At 34.2% G+C, this 19,737-nt stretch overlaps 1 protein-coding gene across 5 annotated transcripts in view; it reads right to left on the bottom strand.

Moving 5' to 3' along the window:
- Nucleotides 1–19,706, bottom strand: part of CUNH5orf34 (chromosome unknown C5orf34 homolog) — a 22,180-nt gene extending 2,474 nt beyond the window's left edge. The window contains exons 1-12 of one of the 5 annotated variants that reach the window (XM_006912442.3): nucleotides 19,345–19,706; nucleotides 16,798–16,877; nucleotides 16,400–16,633; nucleotides 16,168–16,257; nucleotides 13,629–14,263; nucleotides 11,816–11,917; nucleotides 10,553–10,676; nucleotides 5,216–5,307; nucleotides 4,248–4,317; nucleotides 3,423–3,593; nucleotides 2,929–3,023; nucleotides 1,651–1,749 (exon numbers count right to left, since the gene is read on the bottom strand). In XM_006912442.3, coding sequence (XP_006912504.1) covers nucleotides 1,651–1,749; nucleotides 2,929–3,023; nucleotides 3,423–3,593; nucleotides 4,248–4,317; nucleotides 5,216–5,307; nucleotides 10,553–10,676; nucleotides 11,816–11,917; nucleotides 13,629–14,263; nucleotides 16,168–16,257; nucleotides 16,400–16,606 — 1,685 coding nt within the window. In that variant the 5' untranslated portion in view covers nucleotides 16,607–16,633; nucleotides 16,798–16,877; nucleotides 19,345–19,706. The remainder of the gene's footprint in view (nucleotides 1–1,650; nucleotides 1,750–2,928; nucleotides 3,024–3,422; nucleotides 3,594–4,247; nucleotides 4,318–5,215; nucleotides 5,308–10,552; nucleotides 10,677–11,815; nucleotides 11,918–13,628; nucleotides 14,264–16,167; nucleotides 16,258–16,399; nucleotides 16,634–16,797; nucleotides 16,878–19,344) is intronic. The other 4 variants (XM_025047211.1, XM_015589854.2, XM_015589855.2 and 1 more) reach the window with 4 other exon arrangements.
- Between the last annotated feature and the right edge of the window lie 31 nt (nucleotides 19,707–19,737).

The raw sequence follows: 19,737 nt of genomic DNA on the forward strand, positions 1-19,737 counted from the left end.
TAAGCATCTGTGGTAAAGACCTGGATTCTTCATCATTACAAAACACTATTTTTTTCTTTTTCTTTTTTTTTACAAAAGACACATTTTTCTGGCCATGAGCAACAATACAAATTACTTTTAATGCTATTGCTCATATGATGAACCAACTTCTTATAAACTATCTTCTGTACCATTTTTTGACTAGCATCCCTACTAAAAAGTTGAATCAGTAAGCTAATAATAGACGGTGAGTTGGAAAAGAAATACTAAAGTACAATTTGGGTAGTGTTTATTGTGCAATCTTTTCTCTTTCCTCAACCTACCCTCTTTGCCAAGAAAACAATTTATAGTTGGAGATGTCTTAGGCTTTGCTAAGGAAATGGAGCTATTGCAAGTGGCTATGTCTCCCTTCCTCATTCCTCCTCAATCCCTTTGTCTCTCTGCTGCTCTTCACTGCTTCTACTCATAGCTGGTATCACCAATCTGCACTTCTCCGCTCCCTCACTTTTCTATATGTCTCAACAGTTATCATCTTCTAAGCTTTCATATAAAAAGGCATTTTACAAACTGTACCAGCTGAGCAATGATAAAGTGACCAATTTTATAGCTATGTACAATTTCCCTTTCTTCCCAGCTGTGTTTTTTGCTAGCTACTTGGACAACTTTTCTGCTCACAGTCAGTCTGTAGTTGAAGAATGAGGGATCAGGAAAGCTGAATCCTTAAGATGCCTGAGATATTCAGATAACACTACTGATTTGATTTGTACCTCTTTCTCTAAGTAACTTTGGAAAAAGTAGTAATAATCAGGTGTACTGTTCATATTTTTTTTCACCATACTATTTAAGACACCTTACAACTTTAAAGCTTCCTGAATTGTTACTGGAATCCTTCTTTTCCAATATATTCAGATTATACTCTAAGTGATACTAACCTTCCTAATGACTTTTCTTCTGGTCCTTTAGAAACTCATAATTCCATCAAATCTGAATTTCTTTATTGATTACAAGATCCATTCAAAACTCATACTATAGCTAACAGAGAGCACCTGCTCCACAAATATTATCTTCTCACTATCTCCAAAGCCCAAATTATCTTTTTGTACCTCTGGCCTTGCTTTTTCCCTAAAATGTCTTTAATTTCCCTAAAAATTCCCTTGAAGCCCATTTCTAGTCTCCTGCACACTGAAAGGCACACAGGAGGGACTAAAATATTTGCTTTATTTGTTGATTTGCCATTTAATTTTAGGGAAGCCATTAATAGGATAGAAATTATTGTTAAAATCAACTTTTTCTGAAAGCTTATGTTAGCCAACATTTTATTTTCTTTAATATTACTAAAATTAAAAAAAAAAAAAAATCTTTTAAATTTTTCCATAAAGTTTTCAGGATGAATTTCTCACATTGAAAGAGTTACTCATTTTGACATGAAGTTTTCAATAAATTTTTCTGAACTTCATATGAAATATATGATGAACTGTAATAAATTATATATCTGATTAAAGATTGATTATTTTTAACCTTCAGGTAGCAAAACATTATAGAGTTAAATACATTTAACTAAGAAAATGTTTTTCTTGGGAAAAAAGTCCTAGAGTTTACCATCTGACATTTTAATTTTTGAGTATGAGTTGGCTCTTCTACACAGATTAAATTTAAAAGAAATATAAGTACCAATTTTCTTCAGGAATAGAAAATGAAGGATGTGTGGACATCTCTCTTTGACTAGTCTGTGTCAGTCTTCTGCACCATGATATTACTGTTGTCACATATCTAGATTGAATATATTAAAAGAAATATTTGAAAAATGAACCTGTATAATATTTATAAAAATATTCAGAAAGTGGAAAATCATTAAGACAATTTGGGAAAAAAGGATAAAGAAAATATTCTAAAGTGAGGCATTTACTGGGTAATTCTCTGAATCTTTTTCATTGGAAATAGAAAAGCCAAGTTTTTCTCATTATTCATCAAAAATAAAATGATGTGCTCACATTCATGATTGAAAAGATGAGAATTAAAACTCAGTTCAAATTCAAATATCTAAATTCTCTTTTTAGTTTTTCAAAGAATAATGAGTTTCATTAAATTTTGTCATGTAAATGTATTTACACATAAGACTAAGAGAGCATTTGCTTTTTAAAATTTAAAAAACACCATTAATGCATACATGCATACATATATATACATATATATGTACATATATACACACATATATACATATACATGTAATTATATATAACTCACTGAATATACAAAACAGGTGTCAAGTGTAATAAAATGAATGATCTAAAGTGATTAGCTGAAACAAATAGCAATGTTTGCTAAAGACATGACCTTTTTGAGGCAAATTATTCAAACTAGCAATGAGTGTTAGAACATTTAGACAAAAATGTAATAAATCTCAACATAAAAATAAACTCAAGAGGCTGAAAAGCAATCCTTTTGTGAACATTCTCAAAGTAAAATCACTAAAATGTCAAGAACATCATAAGTGCAATTATAACAAATTACATAAACCAAAAAAAATTTACATAAAGCTGATTTTAAGAATCCTCTCCATTTTAAGAATAATCATCAACTAATTAATTTTTTATAAAAGTTATTTATGGTTGCAAACCATAATTCAAATTGCTTAGGAGATTAATTAGTTAGTTGGTTAACACAGTTGACCACACCACTATAGCAAGCAAGTTATATCTATAACACATTCACTTTGAAAAATCACTTGAATACAAATGGAAATGATTAAAGCCGACCTGATCTATTTAGTTATGCTAGATGTCAATATAACTGTGAAATTGTGAACTAGCTGAAATTATTTCATTCACATTATACACATGTAAAAACTAAAACAATATATAACATGTAAATGTATGTTTCCTCTCTGTCAATTAAAAGTAAAAATTATTTACTAACATGAAAATGATTTTTAAAATTGCTTTTCAGTACCTTTCATATGGTCCAGGGTGTTCAATCTGAATTAACTGATCGTGTCCATCAGGAAAAGTTAACTTACACCAACCTAAGTTGAGACCTTGATTTACCTTAAGAAGCAAGGAAGAAAGGTAAGTTTTATTGTTCTAAAATTTAAAAAAAAAACCCTCTTCTAACTTAACAATTAAAAAAAAGAAGTGTATAAATCATTAAAAATTTATTTGAACAATGTAAGTTATATTTTACATGATATATGGATATTATTTAACCACCACTCTTATCTATCAAAAGAAAAATACTAGTCCCTCTCTTTTAATGAGTTACCTTTATAAAGATGACTATTTGCTACACCTATTTTATTTTTGCTAAGAAATTCAATGAGATCAGTAAAGCCTCTTAACAGATTTTAAACTTCAAAAATTAACTGAGATAGAACAAAGAAAATAAAGTACCACACTATTTCCACAAATAAACATTAAAAAACAGATTTCAGTCTGAAATATACTCACCTGTCTCTTTTCAATAAAAGAGCCAAAATTCCAATTTAGGGTTAGAGTAATGCCATCTAAAAAGATAACATGTACTTTGTCATCAGAGTATGCAAGAAATCTTCCCACGCTGGGTATGAACAATTCTCTCAAAAGCAAAGGCAGTACATTGCTATCATTTATTCCAGGTACCTAAAACCAAGTAAGTAAAAATAGCAGGAGGTAGAGTTATCCATTAATAAGATTTAAATAATTAATGAACATTGGGCAACTTTCAGATTCTAATTCAGAATTTCACATAGTGGAATCCTTATGTATATTTTAATTTTTCCAGAAGTGGATAGCCAGAACAGTCTATAACAAGCAGATTAAATTCTATTATCTTGGGAAAGTCACTGTTCTGCTCTAAACTTTACATAGAACATAGACAAAAATTAGGAACTACAGCAACATAAAGTTTATAATCAATTTAGTATAGATACAGATTGAGAGTCACTTTCTCTAAGTCAGCATTAAAAAACTTACTTTTACAGTTATGGAAAGAGAGTAGAATACTATAATATCAATGTTTACAATAACTATGTTTTTACATACAAATCCAATCAATTCCCTCTCATTTAAAAGAAGAAACAAAAACAAAAACAAATTATATACAAGAAAAATGTAACTTAAAAGACTGATTTTGCAGTATTTATTAAGTGGATATTTTTCTAAATAAACCAATATTAATATTACAAAGAATTTCTCACACGACTTAGATGAACATAATTTGAACTCAGGAGTATATATATGTAAACAATAAAACAATTAAAAAATATCTTGCTTCTGAAATAATTTTTGAGATACCATTTTCCAGCAGCATATATTATAGTTATGGCTTAAAGAAAGCCTCGTCTTGGCACAATGCTGAAGAATCCTGTGAAGATGAAAAACACTACTTAAACGTTTGCAAATAATGGCATTTTTCCAATTCTAGCAAATCATTCTCTATGCCATATGACATTTTAGGCAAGTAGTTAATTTCTACTGAAATATGTCCAGACCTATTTTCTTCCAGAAATTCTTAAGCCCACCGAAGGATGTTGCTTCTCTGTGATAATCCTACCTAGTTAAAGTTATTCCTCTAATTTTTAGCAACGAAATGACTCCAGATAGAATTTTCAGGTGTTCCATTTTAAGAGGTGATAGATTCATAGTACCTAAAAGGTTCAGCATAGTCTAAGAGTGGTGGGGATGTAAGTCAACTGTCCCTAGGAAATCAAATTACAAATATGCTCCTTCAAATCTATTTTGGAAGTTGCTTAGACATAATTTATAAAAATAAATAATTTAATCCAACAATCCACTTTGATTCTTCTGAGTGCTACAGATTAATTCAGAGAATTAAAAAGAAAACCATATGAACCAAAGAATCCAACTATATTTCCTCTGTTGCACACTATCAGAAATTTTTATTATTCTGAGAATAATAAAGAGGTATGAAAAATTTAAATGTATCATCAAATCCTCAACTTGATTCCAAGGAAAAATAATGATGTCAAACTTACCTAGAGTCACCTATTTCCTACCAGCACTTGCTTGCCATATATGGATGTTTCTCCATATTTAACTTTACACTTTAAAGAGAGAAGTACTCTTTTAATGATATAGTGATTACCTTATTTTATAAATGATGAGACCAGAAAAATTGATAGATTTATCAAAGATACATATTTCCATTGTATCTACCAATTCTTAATCTTATCCTAACCATTAGAGAAGGTATCAAGATACTCAGACACATAATACAATTCAGTTCAATGTGAAGAACTTACCTAGCTGCCTGTTTAATAAGAGAACACACCGAAAACAGACTTCCTGGTCTATCTGGAGGAAGGTTATGTACTGAATACATTTTCTCTTCTCTCTGAAAATTAGTTTAAAATGAAAAATCTCATTAATATTAAAAAGTGGCCTTTATTACTTAGCTATTTTTTCTTGAAATATGTAGTTACATAGAAACAAAGCAATCAGTTAACTTGAAGAACATAAAAGGTATATTTTAAAGGTATTTTATGATGCTTTTCCATTTTCCCATTTTTTCTATCTATTCAAAAGTTAACTTTTGAATGGCCTATAACTTACTGCCCAATTTAAATGTTGGCTATACTTAACATGACTTAATTTTTCTACACATTAGCATGAAACGTATCTCAAGCTTTTACCTTTAGACAAAAAATAACTATATATCAAAAAACTATTTTAATTGAATGACTTAATCTTATCCTAACTGTCTTAATGGAATATTTTATTAATGGAATAACTATTGCTACAGTTTGTTTAAGACAATATTATTTACAGCCTTGGGTTCTTGAATTTAAAAAAAATGTTATTTTGTTACTCCTTCTGTATTTCTTTTCTCAGACTCTTTAATGCTAGTGTTTCTGAGGATTCTATCTTTAGCCTTTTCTGGCTTCCTGATTTTTCCTGGTTATTTTCACAGGGTTCAAAGCTATGTTTATAATCATAATAGCAATGGCTAACATTTATTAAATAGATATGTGCTAGGTGCTATGCTACACAGTTTACATGTATGATCTCATTTACTTCTCAAGATAATTATGAAAGATAAGAACTATTAATGCCTATTTTTAGATGAGGAAACTGAGGCTTGAGGGCTAAGTGGTAGTAGAGATCTGTTTTGAACTGCAAGAGAGTGCAGCCCACAATTTACCATCAGTGAGAGATGGCCTTTGAAGTCAGACAGAGTTGGATTCAAATCACAGGTGTGCCTCTCATGAACTATAATGATGGGCAGGTTACACAACCTTTGTAAGCTTCAGTGACTATAACGTGTGAAATGGGGATACCACCTATCATCCAGATCGTCCTGAGGATTAATGATATAACACAGAAATAAAGCACATGGGACAGAATTTAGTATATACTAGATACTCAAAAACCAGTCTTTGCCCTTTTATCCTTGACTATAGATTTGACTATCTAAATCTCCACTGGGCTTCTCCCCTGGATATCACAGACATCTCAATTTCGACAAGTCAAAAATGGAATTATCTTCCTTTCAAAATTTGTATTTCCTCCTTCTCTACTTTGTATTTACCTCCGGTATGCCAATTATCACATGTTGTTCCCTCTACTCAGTTCCCTCCTCCATCACCTCCCTGGGTCACACTAACGCCTCCTATTCCTTCCGTCTCAGGAAAACCATTATGGAGGTCCCACAGAGAGGGTGAATCCCCTAGTGATATCCACAAGCACAGACCCTCTACTCCTGCTTCTTGGTTTTCTTTATAATTTCAATTTAATAGTTTTTTACTTAATGTCTGTCTTCCCCACTAGAATGGAGCTTCATGAAGTAGGGGCTGTATTTGTTTTGCTCACCTCTGTAATCCCAGCACAGTGCTTAGCACATCGTAGGCACTTAAAATATCACATATTAATTATTTGTGTCTTTCTCTATTGGATATTGAGTTTTCTGAGCATTCTTGCTTTTCTACTACCCTATGTCTTCAATTCTAAAGTGCTTATTTTTCATAATTTAATCTCTCTGAAATCTGGAATCATTTTATAATTAAGAGTGTCTTACATTCATTATCAGGCAGATGGGGTTGTGATATAATTTAAATATTCTATTGATCCTGGTAAGGTCAACAAGCAGCCATCATCAAAACAATTTAGACTTGATAAAATTTCGGTTTAATACAGGACCTGGTACCACCACTCATTAATTTATTCAATGATTTGACATTATTTTCATCTCCTTCCTTATCCCCGATATCTAGGCAGTCATCAGTTCTATCTCCTTAGTATTTTTTTGTGTCCATTCCTGTCTTTTCTTTCTCATCGCCACTGCCTGGCCCTCATACTTTCTTCCTTGAACTACTTACTATACATGTCTTCTAACTGGTTTTACTTACAGCTTGAAGTTCCACCTCTTTCCTACCCCAGTTCACCTTCCTCTGAAATGATCTTACAAAAATTTGATGTCACTTTCCTTCTTAAATCTTTCACTGGCTCCCCAAATGCAACTGGGTTTCTCATGCCCCATTTTTGAGTTAGCCCAGCTCAGTGGTCTAGCCTCTTCTCTGAACATCCCCCAACATGCTATCTCTGTTCTAGCCTACTGAACAGCAGCATTGTCATTTCTTTCGACACTCCACACTCGCCCCAGGCTGTAGCTTCCAGTTAAGTGGCATTTATCTACTGTTCTACACACTAGCAATAACGGTACTTTGAACAGTACTTTGAAGAGGTAAGCCAGGACTTACCTCTAGCGTGGGTTTATTAGCAAACAAACAATTGATCAATAAGAAAAAGTCACACAGTATAGAGTGCTAGAAGAAAAAAAGATGAGGGTACCGTTGATAGGGAGTGACATGGGTAGCTTCTTTAATTTGGATACTCAGGAAAACCTCCTTGAGGAAGTGACATTTAAGTAGCAATTTTAATGACAAGCAGCCAGCCATGCAAAAAATTGGGCAAGTAGAGTGTTCCCTTAACTACATGCTCCTCTGCCCTCCATTCTTCTTCATACAATTCTTCCTTTAGAATTACAGATCCTAGCTTAGCCATGCCTTCCTTCAGAAGGCTTTTCTGGAGTCGCCCCTGCCCTAGTGTGGTCTCAAAACATCAAGTTCTTATTTCTTCTTATTACACTGTGAGTACCCGTAACTCTTTCCTAGTTAAGTTTTTAATTATATAATAATTCATTACTACGTTTTTCTTGGGAAAAAAGTTTCCAAAATACAAGTTAAGTCCCTCCCAATCCTCCTCCCTCACAAAATCGCAGACTTCTCCTCAAAAGTAACCACCTAAAGGTATATCTGCCCAGCTCTTTCTTTGTGCGTTTACATGTGTATTATATACAGTACTATATAGGTTTTAGGGGAAAAGATATCATACATGTTCTTATACAACTTTTGCAAACAACAGTGTCTTGGAGATCTTTCAATCTCTTTCTCTCTTACGCACCTACATTTTCCTCATTCTTTTGAACTGCTTCACAGCGTTCCCATAATCTGATCACGAAAGCTTACTATAACATGTCCCTACTGATGAACAATTTAGATTGCTTCCAGTTTTTTGCTACTACAATGACACAATCAACATCTTTGGCAATGCTTCTTTGTATATACATGCTAATATTTTTCTAGGATACCTAGAAGCAGAATTTCTGGCCAATTTTGCTTGATATTATCAAACTGGTCTCCATGAACCAGTTTACACTCCAATGGATACTATGAAAACACCCCTTTACCCACACCCTTGCTGGAAATAGATAGGATCATTTTAAGTTTTTGACAAGTTGATGAGCGAACAATCTTATGTCATTATTTCAATTTCCATTTCTCTGATGTAAGTGGTAAGGTTGAACATGTCTTCAAATATTATGGGTTATATACATTGCCTTTTCTATTCTTATCATAACTATTCTTGTCCTTTATTTGTTTTACTATTACGATTTTTTCATTATTGACTTATAGATTATTTTCTTCCATACCTTTGCCTGCTTTTTTGACTTTATCTAATTTAAGTTAAATATTTAAAATATTTAAATATTTTCTTTTTGGCCTTCCAGCTTCCCCTAACCCAAAATTACAAACATTGTTCTTCCATATTTTCTTTTAACAATTATTAAGTTTGGTTTCTTATATTTAGCTCTTTAATCCATCTGGAATTTATTTTGGAGTATAAGTGAAAGTAAGGAGCAAGCAATTTTATCTCGAAAAGAGAGCCAATTGTTTCTAAATCTTTTCACTCAAGTAGCGAGAGGAGAGTGAAGATGTTGCACACAGAGTGGAGCCTAAAGCAGTCCACCACAAAGGCACAATTTGTTTAGAAGTTTTGCGTTTTATCTCCAAAACTTATGCTTCTATTCCATGTGTCTGCTTCAGTATAAAAATTATCACCCCTTCCCCTGACACCTTTGTGTAAAACTGAAGCTCCAGGAAAATGTTGTATTCATCTTGTAGTTCTGTGAACTCCTGATACACAGCAGTGAGCAGTGTAGATATGCATACCCACTTCATTTGCCTGCTTGACTGTTGCATGCACTACACACACACACACACACACACACACACACAGAGTGTGTAACTGGTTATACTCTCATTTGCTTGTTTACCTACTGGACTGTGAACCCCTTAGAGCAGGAACTCTTCATCTTTACCCAGGGCCTAACAGAGCACCTGCCCGGGAGTGTTCAATTAATATTTACTGACTAAATGAATACTTTCCTACAAATAGAACCTAGCAGGGGATCTGTTCCAATATATACTAGAATAGTTATGAATGACATAATATTTGTAATTTACTTAAAGATAAATAGGGAGTGGAGAGAACAGTGGGAAGTATAGATGAAATGAGCCAGGTGATGGGTACATGAAGGTCTGTTACACTTGTCTTTCTACTTTTGTATATGTTTGAAATTTTCCATAGTTAAAAAAAAAACCTGCTCTATTTTTAACTCCTCTCTAGCATCTCTGATAATATCATCACTTAAATACTCCATTCTGTAATAGAGAAAGAAAACACATTTATTATGTTCCATTTGCAAAGTAAAGCCGTGTGATATTATGGTGATCCCAATAAAAGGGTGAATGTCAAATGTTGGGAACAAGCAAATTAAGATTTATTGGCAAAATATCCACATTATTACATTTTGATCTGATATATTAAATATATCATGTTATTTTTCACTGTTTTCAACAACACAAAACAATCTTGTTCAACTTTCTAGTTGTGTGGAAAGATTTAGGAGTTAAGAGATATTTAACATATGCAAACTTTACATGTTGGGGAAAACAGAAAGTGCTTTTTCATGTGCAAGTATTAATTCAAAGAAGAAGATTGATTCAAAGTAATGCAGCTGGTTCTAGTGTTTCCTACTGATAAATTTTATGACATAAGAAATTTAACTTCTGATTTAAACACAAATTGCTTAGACAAATGGAAGACAATACAGGATGAGAATAGCTATAGTAAAAATAAGGTGGTGAATAATTACTATGCCAATGATGGTAGTAAGGTTTTATTAATTGTCCTGACAAGTAAGAAGCAATGTTATATAGAGATCAAATTTCCCATATACATTCAGAATTATCTGGGAACAGCTCTATAATCAAAAATCTCCTTAAGCTCTGTCAGCTTACCTCTTCTGATCCTTCTTGATTGGAACAGTATGTAAAATAGTTCCCAAAATAAGCTCCTTCTGATTTGAAAACAGATCCATCTCCAGGATAAATCTCTATTGAGTTCATATTTTTATGGGTAAGTCTAAGGAAAAGAAATAATCATTAAAAATTTTTTATGTAATTGAGATTAAAACATATATGAAGGCAATCGTCAAAAACAAGCAAAGTATGAGTTTTTACCTATTTAGCAAATGGATAATTGTACAATCTCCACCCCCAACCAGCTAATTTTTTTTTTATACAAAGAATAATAGAGCACACCGAATTGGTCAATGTATCTATTTCAACAACTGAACTCAGTTTCTGGAAGTCAGACATCTTGTCTTATCATCTGGCATCACCACTGCCAATCACAATAGCTGGCACATAACAGTCACCAAAGAAATGCCCATTGCATAGGCGCTAAATATAATAACTCTAGAACCTGAAAATAAGATTCTTCTTTAAGAATGAAACTAGTTGAATCAATACCTGATGGAAGAGATTAGCCATGTGGAGGAGCCATCCCTAAGAGAAGGTGATTGATTGTAATCAGGTACAATCAAGGTATTGGGTATACAATGTATAAAAACTTAAGGCAAGTCAATTTTATTGAAACATATATGAAGATTACATTGTCAGAATTAAGTAGGTCTTCATGCAGGAAAAGGAGTGCCCAAAGAACGAACATTTCTCAATACTCTTCTAGCATTATTTAACAGAAGTGAACCTATGGATCTGGCCAATGCTAATAATATTCTGGTCACAAGAGAGGGCATACTTTGTGGTGAGAAAGGGATAATTCAATGGAACAGAGCAGGCAGAGAGAACAGCCATTCAATGAATATTTGCTGAGCAAATGAAGGCCAAAATCTCCCTTAGGCTACCTAACTTCTCTAATTCCATGCTCAATAGGCAACCTTCTGATGTGACTAATTCAGACAACTAGATCCCCTGATGCTTGGAAGGGGTGTCCTAAACTGCTGACGTTAAGTATTTCATTCACTAGCAAAACTAATCCCTCACTGGCTTTGGAGTTGTCACAAAAATCTTGTGAATATGGTTAATGTGAATTAGTAGCAAGACCCCTGTGTGTTCTAATCTAATTAAGTTTTGAGACCTGTAAACCTCAGGACCAAACACAGGAGCATGGTGGCCCCCACAAAACTATGTCGTCTTGTAGGAGTCTATCTATAAGGCTAATCCCGTCCCTTCTGTGACATCACTGAATAGGTGCCTTACCGATAAGTAATACCCTTGTACCAAACCACTTTCACTAGTTCAGGATAGGGATATTCTTCTTCATTAGACTGTCTCAGTGAAAGTGAATCGCAAAAATTCCACCTATGAAGGATAAAATAGAAGCTACTGATTCTGGTTGCACACATAATTACATTGAGAAGTCAACAAAATAGTGCATCTGTAACAAGATTTATTTCTGGCTTAATTCCTTAGATCAAAAAAGTAAAAATTAATATGAAACTATATTAACGAATTTTAAAAGTCTTATTTTTCATGCATTTTCAATTATCTCATTATTGAATCTCAGCACAGTTAAATACATTAACAATTTTGCTAACCTTTAAAATTTAAGATTCAAACAACAAATATTTACTGAAGTACCTATGGGGGCCAGGCACTGTATATACACTAAGGATACAACACCCAAAAAGCAAACATGGTCACTATCCTCGATGGAGATTCCTATCCTGCAGAGATGTTAAACAGTAAATATTGAGCATAAAGAAAGAATTAGTAGATGCTATGGGATTGACGGGAACCTCATCCTGTCTAGTGACTTGAGGATAACCAACCACAGGAAATAAGGCTTACACGGAGACCTGGAAATGAGCACTAATGAGTTGAAAGAGGAAAAGGGAGTGTTCTTGGCAGAAGAAAGGACAGGTGTAGTGGTGAAAGAAAGCTTGAACAAGCATTCTAGGGATTGCAAGAAGTCCAGTTTACCAAGAATAGGGAAAGCAAAGGCAAGGGTGATGAGAGACTAGAGGATTACAGATATTGGGGGGGCCTGTTAAGCCATATTTAAGGATAATAGATTTCAATCTAAAGCCAGTGGCAAGTTATTGAAAAATTGTTAATTTAAGAGTACAAATCTCTTTTGATGAGTACTTATAATACTGGAATTTCCTATTTTAACTAGATAATCATGACAAACTTGAAAATCATTCCCATATTTTAAGTTACAAATAGGTACTCAGAGACTACCTGGGATCAAATCTCAATTCTCATAGTAGCTGTGCCAATTTGCCTAGGTTATTTAACATTTCTGTGTCTCAAGTTCCTCTGTAAAATGGATTTACCTATTTCATAAGGATGAAATAGGTAAAGTACAACCATGCCTGGCACATAATGAGTGATGTGTGTTAGCTATTATCATTATCATTACACTATTTATACGAAATTCGTATTACAAATCTATAACCAATAGGTAGGTATTCATCTCTTAGTGAAAGTAAAAGGTTTCTATCTAGCCATCCAGAAGCATCACCATGTTTACCCCTTTTGAAAATGGACATATTTACAGTCAGTTAACCAAAGATAGGGATGGCCTCTGAGGCTAGGTATGAAAGAACCCATGATCATAAACTTGTCACATCGATGTTCCAACAATCAAAGTAACAGGCTCCACTGAATGGCAGCAGATGTTCCCCTGTATTTGCTCCTACAGAGCCCTGTGAAGATCCTTGGGCTATCCCTTACCACACCTTAATAATCTTTTCAGTGACAATGACCTTCACTAGATTCTAAGCTCTCATTCTCTGTCCTAGTCATCTCTCTAGTCTCTGTGTGTAACAAAGTATCTAGTGCATAGTCAGCCTTCTACAAACATTCAACTCATAGACATAGAGTAAGAAATGTAAATAATACATTTTCTAGGGAAATTTACTATCAGTTTAAAGCAAAATTTTGGATTAACTAAATGAACTTTCCTTATGACTAGTGATTTAGAAAGAAAAATTATCCTTTGGAGGACAAAAGGATATCCTTTGGTTCTGACAAAAGCTTTATGACAAGTAAGTCTTTCTTCCATTACCTGTGCAGGTGTGGGACAGGACAGCTGAGTAATAAAGCCCTGGGAAGAACAGAAACCTCTTTTCCTCCTTCCTCTGAAACATCAGAAGTTAACATTCTATTCTGGATGACATTTACAGCGATTCCAGCCACTCTGCTCATTTTATTATGGAAACGAAGTGCTAAAGACAAAGGATATTTCCATTCCTCTGGACAGGAGTTCACAGTCCAGTGCTGCTTTACCCACGTGTATACACATCTGTGCTTTGCATCAGGCAGAGGCAGTGCCTCCCTCCCTTCAGTTCCATTCACAAAACTCTTCTTCTCTAAAGGTTCTTTGGAATTCATCATCTGACAGTGAAGTTCATTTTCTTTATTCTTCAGTCTCTGTCCATATGTACAGATTTTGCCTGCTTTTTCAACTAGTTTGTCCTTTTTTACTTGATTATTTTTTTCTGACAATACTACAGATGAATCTGGCTTCTGGCTCACTTTACACAAAAAATGTACTATAAATACATGCTGAGATTTGGGCAGGCAAAGGTATGCATGACCATCTAAAGATGATATCTTCACCATGCCACTCTGCATGCATATCATGCCATCGTCAGCATCGAGACTGGGCCACCTCACTTCTGAGATGTCAAGGAAGATACGCTGAGTTGAGGGAAGAAAAAGAGATGGTGAGTATTTTCTGTTAACAGACCAATTTTTCCAAACATTTGATTCTTACGTATTGGGTAAAAAAGCTCTTAAAGTTTCATGTTTTACTACCTAGAATAAAGAAGAGCCAAGTGTCAGCTTATATATGGTTTTCCACAGAATACTGATATCGCTAAGATTACCTCCTTAAAAAGAGAGGTAAAACATACACACAAAATGAGAAAAAAGAAGAAAAAATTCATCCTGATTCTATTTAGTGTTATACATATTTTTGTTTAAAATGTACAATGAATTAGAAATAAATAGATTTTCAGCCCCTCCCAAAAGTCTATTCCGAAAAAGAATATAAACGAGGGAAGAGCAGCACTATGATGTACTGTATTAAAAGCAATCATAACTTAAATAGTATGGAACTAGCATAAAAATCATTGACAACAAAATCTCAGAGAATACAGAAACAGACAATCAGATTTTGAAATGTTACATGTGATAACATAAGCTTTTCAAGATGAGTGAGCGAAAGGGAAAGTATTTAATAAATGGTACTGGAATTATTGACTAGCATTTTGAAAATGCTATCTTAAAGAGTTATCACCTAGACTAAATAAGATAACATATATAAAGTACCTGTCCTAGTTAAGCACCTGGCATACCATATACTCATGTAAATTCCAGATGGCTTAAAGAGTAACATTTTTAAAAGCTGTATTATTTAAAGGTAAATTGATTCTAACCAATAGCAAAACACACTTGTAACAAGTTAAGTGCCTGATACATCTTTCCATTAAGATAAAAATAGTGTGTCAAATAAGTTTTTAAGCAATTAATCTTGTCAACAGTTAAACATTTCAACTCCCATTTATGTAAAACATTAAATTTACAAAAACTATCGTCAAGAAATCCTCTTAAATTTACAGTGCTATCGCTGTGTACAGATGTTAGTACACTAAAATTAAGGGTAGTATTCATTGATGGCAAAGCTGGTTTGTAGGATGGTCAGTTAAGGAAGTTCCCTTTTCTAGAATTAGACTATCTAACAATCCTACTGTAGCATCAGCAGCAAACTATGCAGTTTCAATTAATAAAGTTATTCAAAAGTTACAGTGGGAAAAATAGCCTTGTAGACTAAGTTACAGCTTAAGATTTTTTATGGCTTCTTTGCCATGAGACAATGTAATAGAAAACTACTTGGTAGGCAGGCAAGCATCATGACAGTAGTGGAAAGCAGTTAAAAGACAGAGTCTTCAGAGTTAGACAAACTGGGTTCAAATCCTGACTTTGCCACTTAGAAAATTTCCATGGACAAGTCAGGTAAACTCTTTGTGATTTAGTTCTCTCTCCTGTAAAAAGGATTTAATATCCAGCCAATATACCTGACAGGTTGGACACCCATTTTGATATGCAGGTACCCAAGGCATACTGGTGTTATTAAATACTTTTAATATTCATAGTTCTTGACACATAGTAAACCCTCAATAAATGATAGTTATAATTACTCCTAAAAGTTCAAAATAGAATATAAGCAAAAGAATAAAATTTGTTTAATGAGTAATTATACATGAGTAATTATACATCTCTATTACACATTAACAAATAACTACACATAACCTACAAAAATGGCCACATAATTTCTTAATTTTGACATCTCTGAGAATCAAAAATTTACCTATCTGAAATAATCCTTGGCAAAAAAAAAAAAAAAAAGAGATGAACAATATAATTTCTGTCTCAATCAATATACAAAATATCAAAACTCCCTAGACTGGTGAAATATAAAGGCTTATGCATTCTACAGCAGCAAGTCTATTTCCAAGTGTCATGAAAAAAAGAAAGACTAAATATTAAACTATCTTTCTAATTACTTATCCTCAAATATTAAAATTAGATTTAAAAATTACCTTTTTCCCTTCAGGTGGTATAATGCTTTCAGATAAAAAAGGGCAAGTGGCAAAAGAGTTTCGAAAATCTAGGGCTCGCTGTAGTTGCTCCTACAAAAAGATACAAATTTAATCTTAAAAAATGATTTGAAAATCAATTTGTAATCCAGAATACAAATTACTTTCCATATTCTAGCCACCTCAACAATATTTTGGTACTAAAAAGAGCAGTCTTTGTGTCATTTTTACTTACTCGGTAAGTGCTTATAACAAAGTGTGTCCTTTGACGAATTCTTTCTGGTTGTTCTAAAGGATGTGCTGAAACAGGGGGTGCTTTTTCAAATAAAAATTCAGAGCCACAGGGAGAAAGCTGTAGTCTAGAACTATCAACATATTGTACTTGCACTGAATCATCTTCATAAAGTACCATTCGCACTTCAGCTGCCATTACTATGACCATGGATAAAATGTCCTTCCAAGGAGAAGACTGAAGGAAGGAGGAAAAACAGTAGCACAAACGGTTCTCTTAATGTACAAAAGTTCTATCGAAATATCGAAAAAAGTTCTAACAGATGTATAATCTATGAAAGTAAGTAAATTACATTGCCATGGCATTTACTTTTGTTGGAGGAAAATTATCTTACTACATACCCTTAAATAATTTGCGTTGAAATCCTTAACAGAATGCCATGGTTAATCCTTAAGGTTTAACTCCAGTGTGGGAAGATAACCTAGAGGGGAAAGATAGCCCACCAAGTTATAACTGCCTTTACAATTTTAGTAGCTTTACTTCTCCTGAAGTTTAATTTCTGAAAATTATATTCTCCGGTGTCTCATTTCAAATAACGAGCAAATTCCACCTTTGCACTAAGAATACAGCAAATCATTTGTAATATATGCAAAAGGCAGGCAAAAAGTAACTATTAGGCCTAAAAGAAAAGAATACCTGGATTCTTGTCCGTAGAGGCTGGCATTAAGGAAACAGCTTCATGTCACTACTGAACAAGCAAATTAATTTCCTAGGGTCTTAGATTCATCCTCATCGCACTGATTTCAATTTCCTCTTATCCTTTCCTACCTCATCCCCTACCAGGACCTTATCTCCTTCTACTAAAGTGATCAAGATTCATCCTACAAAAGAAAATAACTTCCCACAGATACCACTTTCCCCAGTTTACCCCTATTTCCGACCAATAAACCTTTCAAGCGTAGCATCCAGTCATTGCCCATTTCTTCACCATAAACCTTCAGTCCACTGCAGTCCAGCTTTCTCCTTCGCCTGTTTCACTACAGTCACCAATGTCTCTCTTTCTACACCCAGTGACTTCAGTCTTCATCCTACTCAACTGGTAAAACTGACAGTACTGTACACCTTCTGCAACAAACACTTTCTTCCTCTGCCTTTTATTTAAAAAAAGAAAAGAAAGGCTGCCACATCTTCCCCTCGATGTCTACCTCTGTTTTTAATTTTATCATTCTTCATCATTCCCTTAAATCAAGGATCCTTTAATAAGACTGGACCTTAATCATGCCATTTCCTCTCTTCTTACTATACTCATGTTGATTTTATGCCCACTCTTGCTTTTTTTTCCTTGTTAAATCTTATTCCCCTTTCAATATATGTAATAAGCTACATATGATTAGTCTATAATCATTTGTGGAATATGTCAGGATATAAGTCAATATTAAATGATATGGTCTCTCCTAAAGATAAAACACAATTTTTTTTTTCTTTCTCTAAAGAATTTCCAAGTTGGCCTGACCTTTCTCCAGAGCTGTCAGCTGTCTGCTAGACCTCTCTTCATGTCCCTGTCCCACAGATAAATCAGACTCGACATGACTAAAATGGACTTTAATCACTTCCACCAAAAAGACTTCTGTAATATCTCCTAATTTCACTTTCACTCTTACCTCCCTCAAGTTCAGTCTACGTACAGTAGCCAGAGGGATCTTTTAAAATAAAAATGAGATTTATCACTTCTTGGCTCACAACCTACCACTGCACTTAGAATAAAATCCAAATTCCTAACCATGGCCTATAAAAGCCACACAATATGGCACCCTTTACCTCTCGAAATGACTCTCCTGACTCTTCCTTGTTCAGGACACTAGCTCCACTGGCCTCTCCAATGTTTTTTAAACAAGGTGTTTCTCATCTTAAACCTTTACTCTTGTTTCTGCCTATGTCTAGAGTGTCCTTTTCCTGGCTCATCACATGGCTGGATCTTTGTTACCATTAAGATCTCAGCATAAATATTACTTCCTCAAAGGCCTAACTTGACCATATCAATTAAAGTTGCTCCCAAATATCTCCCAATTGCTTTTCGATTTTTTTTCCTACTAGGATATAAACTCAATCAGAGCAGAGACTTCATTTGTCTTATTCACAATTGTATCCCTGGCACCTAAAACAATACTTGGCAAATAATAAGTGCAATATTTATCTAATGATGAAAGAATAAATAAGTAAAATTTGAAATTCTTGCTTTTTTTGAATTCACAATTTGAGTTAATAGCACCTCAATGTTAGCAATAGTTGATTTCTATTTCCCTCCACCCTCTTGTAACAAGTTCTCTAATTTTTAAGTGTGTCTCATGGACCTGGCTCCTCCTCCTTTCTGTGGCTCTGAATTTCAGGCCATGAACTCTCCCCTCAGTTCCTGCGACTATCTGGGACCAGTTTCTAGCTTCTTCCCTCTCCATTTCTAGCATTGCTGTCATTGGTAACTTTCCAAGAACCAGACCATACTAACCACTATACATCATTAGTTTACATGTTAAATGGCAATAAATATTCATAGCCATATGATGTCTACTTGCTATTTCAGAAAAAAACAGGTGCATATGCACAGGTGGAAAATTTACATTTTCTGATACCAACTGGGAAAAGGTCTCTTTGGCGAAGTGTTTTACTTTTTAAATACAGTTTATTGAGGTATAATTGTCGTTTAAGTAAGAAGCATACTCAAGAAACAGATTTTCTAAAATTCTTGGCATATAATCCGGCCCCAATCCACATCTCCAGCTACAACTCTGTTTTACTCCTGTTCGTGTTTTCACCACCCAGCACATTACGTCTGAGTATGTTTAACGATCAAAAAGCCACAAGACTGTTCTTGACATCAATGAGAACCTTATTTTTCAAAATGCGGTATCTAGATACAGAAAAAGCTCACCAAACAAACGTCTTGAACTTACACTTTTCCGAGCCGAGAAGTCGTGGAAATGAGGCCAATCAACGGCCCCGTGCTTTAATTTGCCAAAATGCTCGAAGCCGCAACATCTGCGCCTGCCCACGGCCGCTTCTCGAGAAATATTTCTTGAATTTGACAAATTACCAACAAGTGATGTTTCTCGAAAGAAAACAATCACAACCGCAGAGGAATATGGCCACAGGGAGTGTGTTTTGGCCAACAGGTCCGTCAAGTCTGAGTAACTGTTACAGTAGCGGCGGCAACGATGACCCGGGGAAGAAAACACAAGCAAACAACAGAAATTCAAATATTCCCTCACCCTGGGGAAGCGGCTTTCCTCTCCGGAATAAAGAAGACCGGAAGTCCCGCCTTGACCGTGCCACCTCCCCCCCCCCGC

Source organism: Pteropus alecto, unplaced genomic scaffold (assembly GCF_000325575.1).
Source record: "Pteropus alecto unplaced genomic scaffold, ASM32557v1 scaffold73, whole genome shotgun sequence".
Taxonomy (NCBI): domain Eukaryota; kingdom Metazoa; phylum Chordata; class Mammalia; order Chiroptera; family Pteropodidae; genus Pteropus; species Pteropus alecto.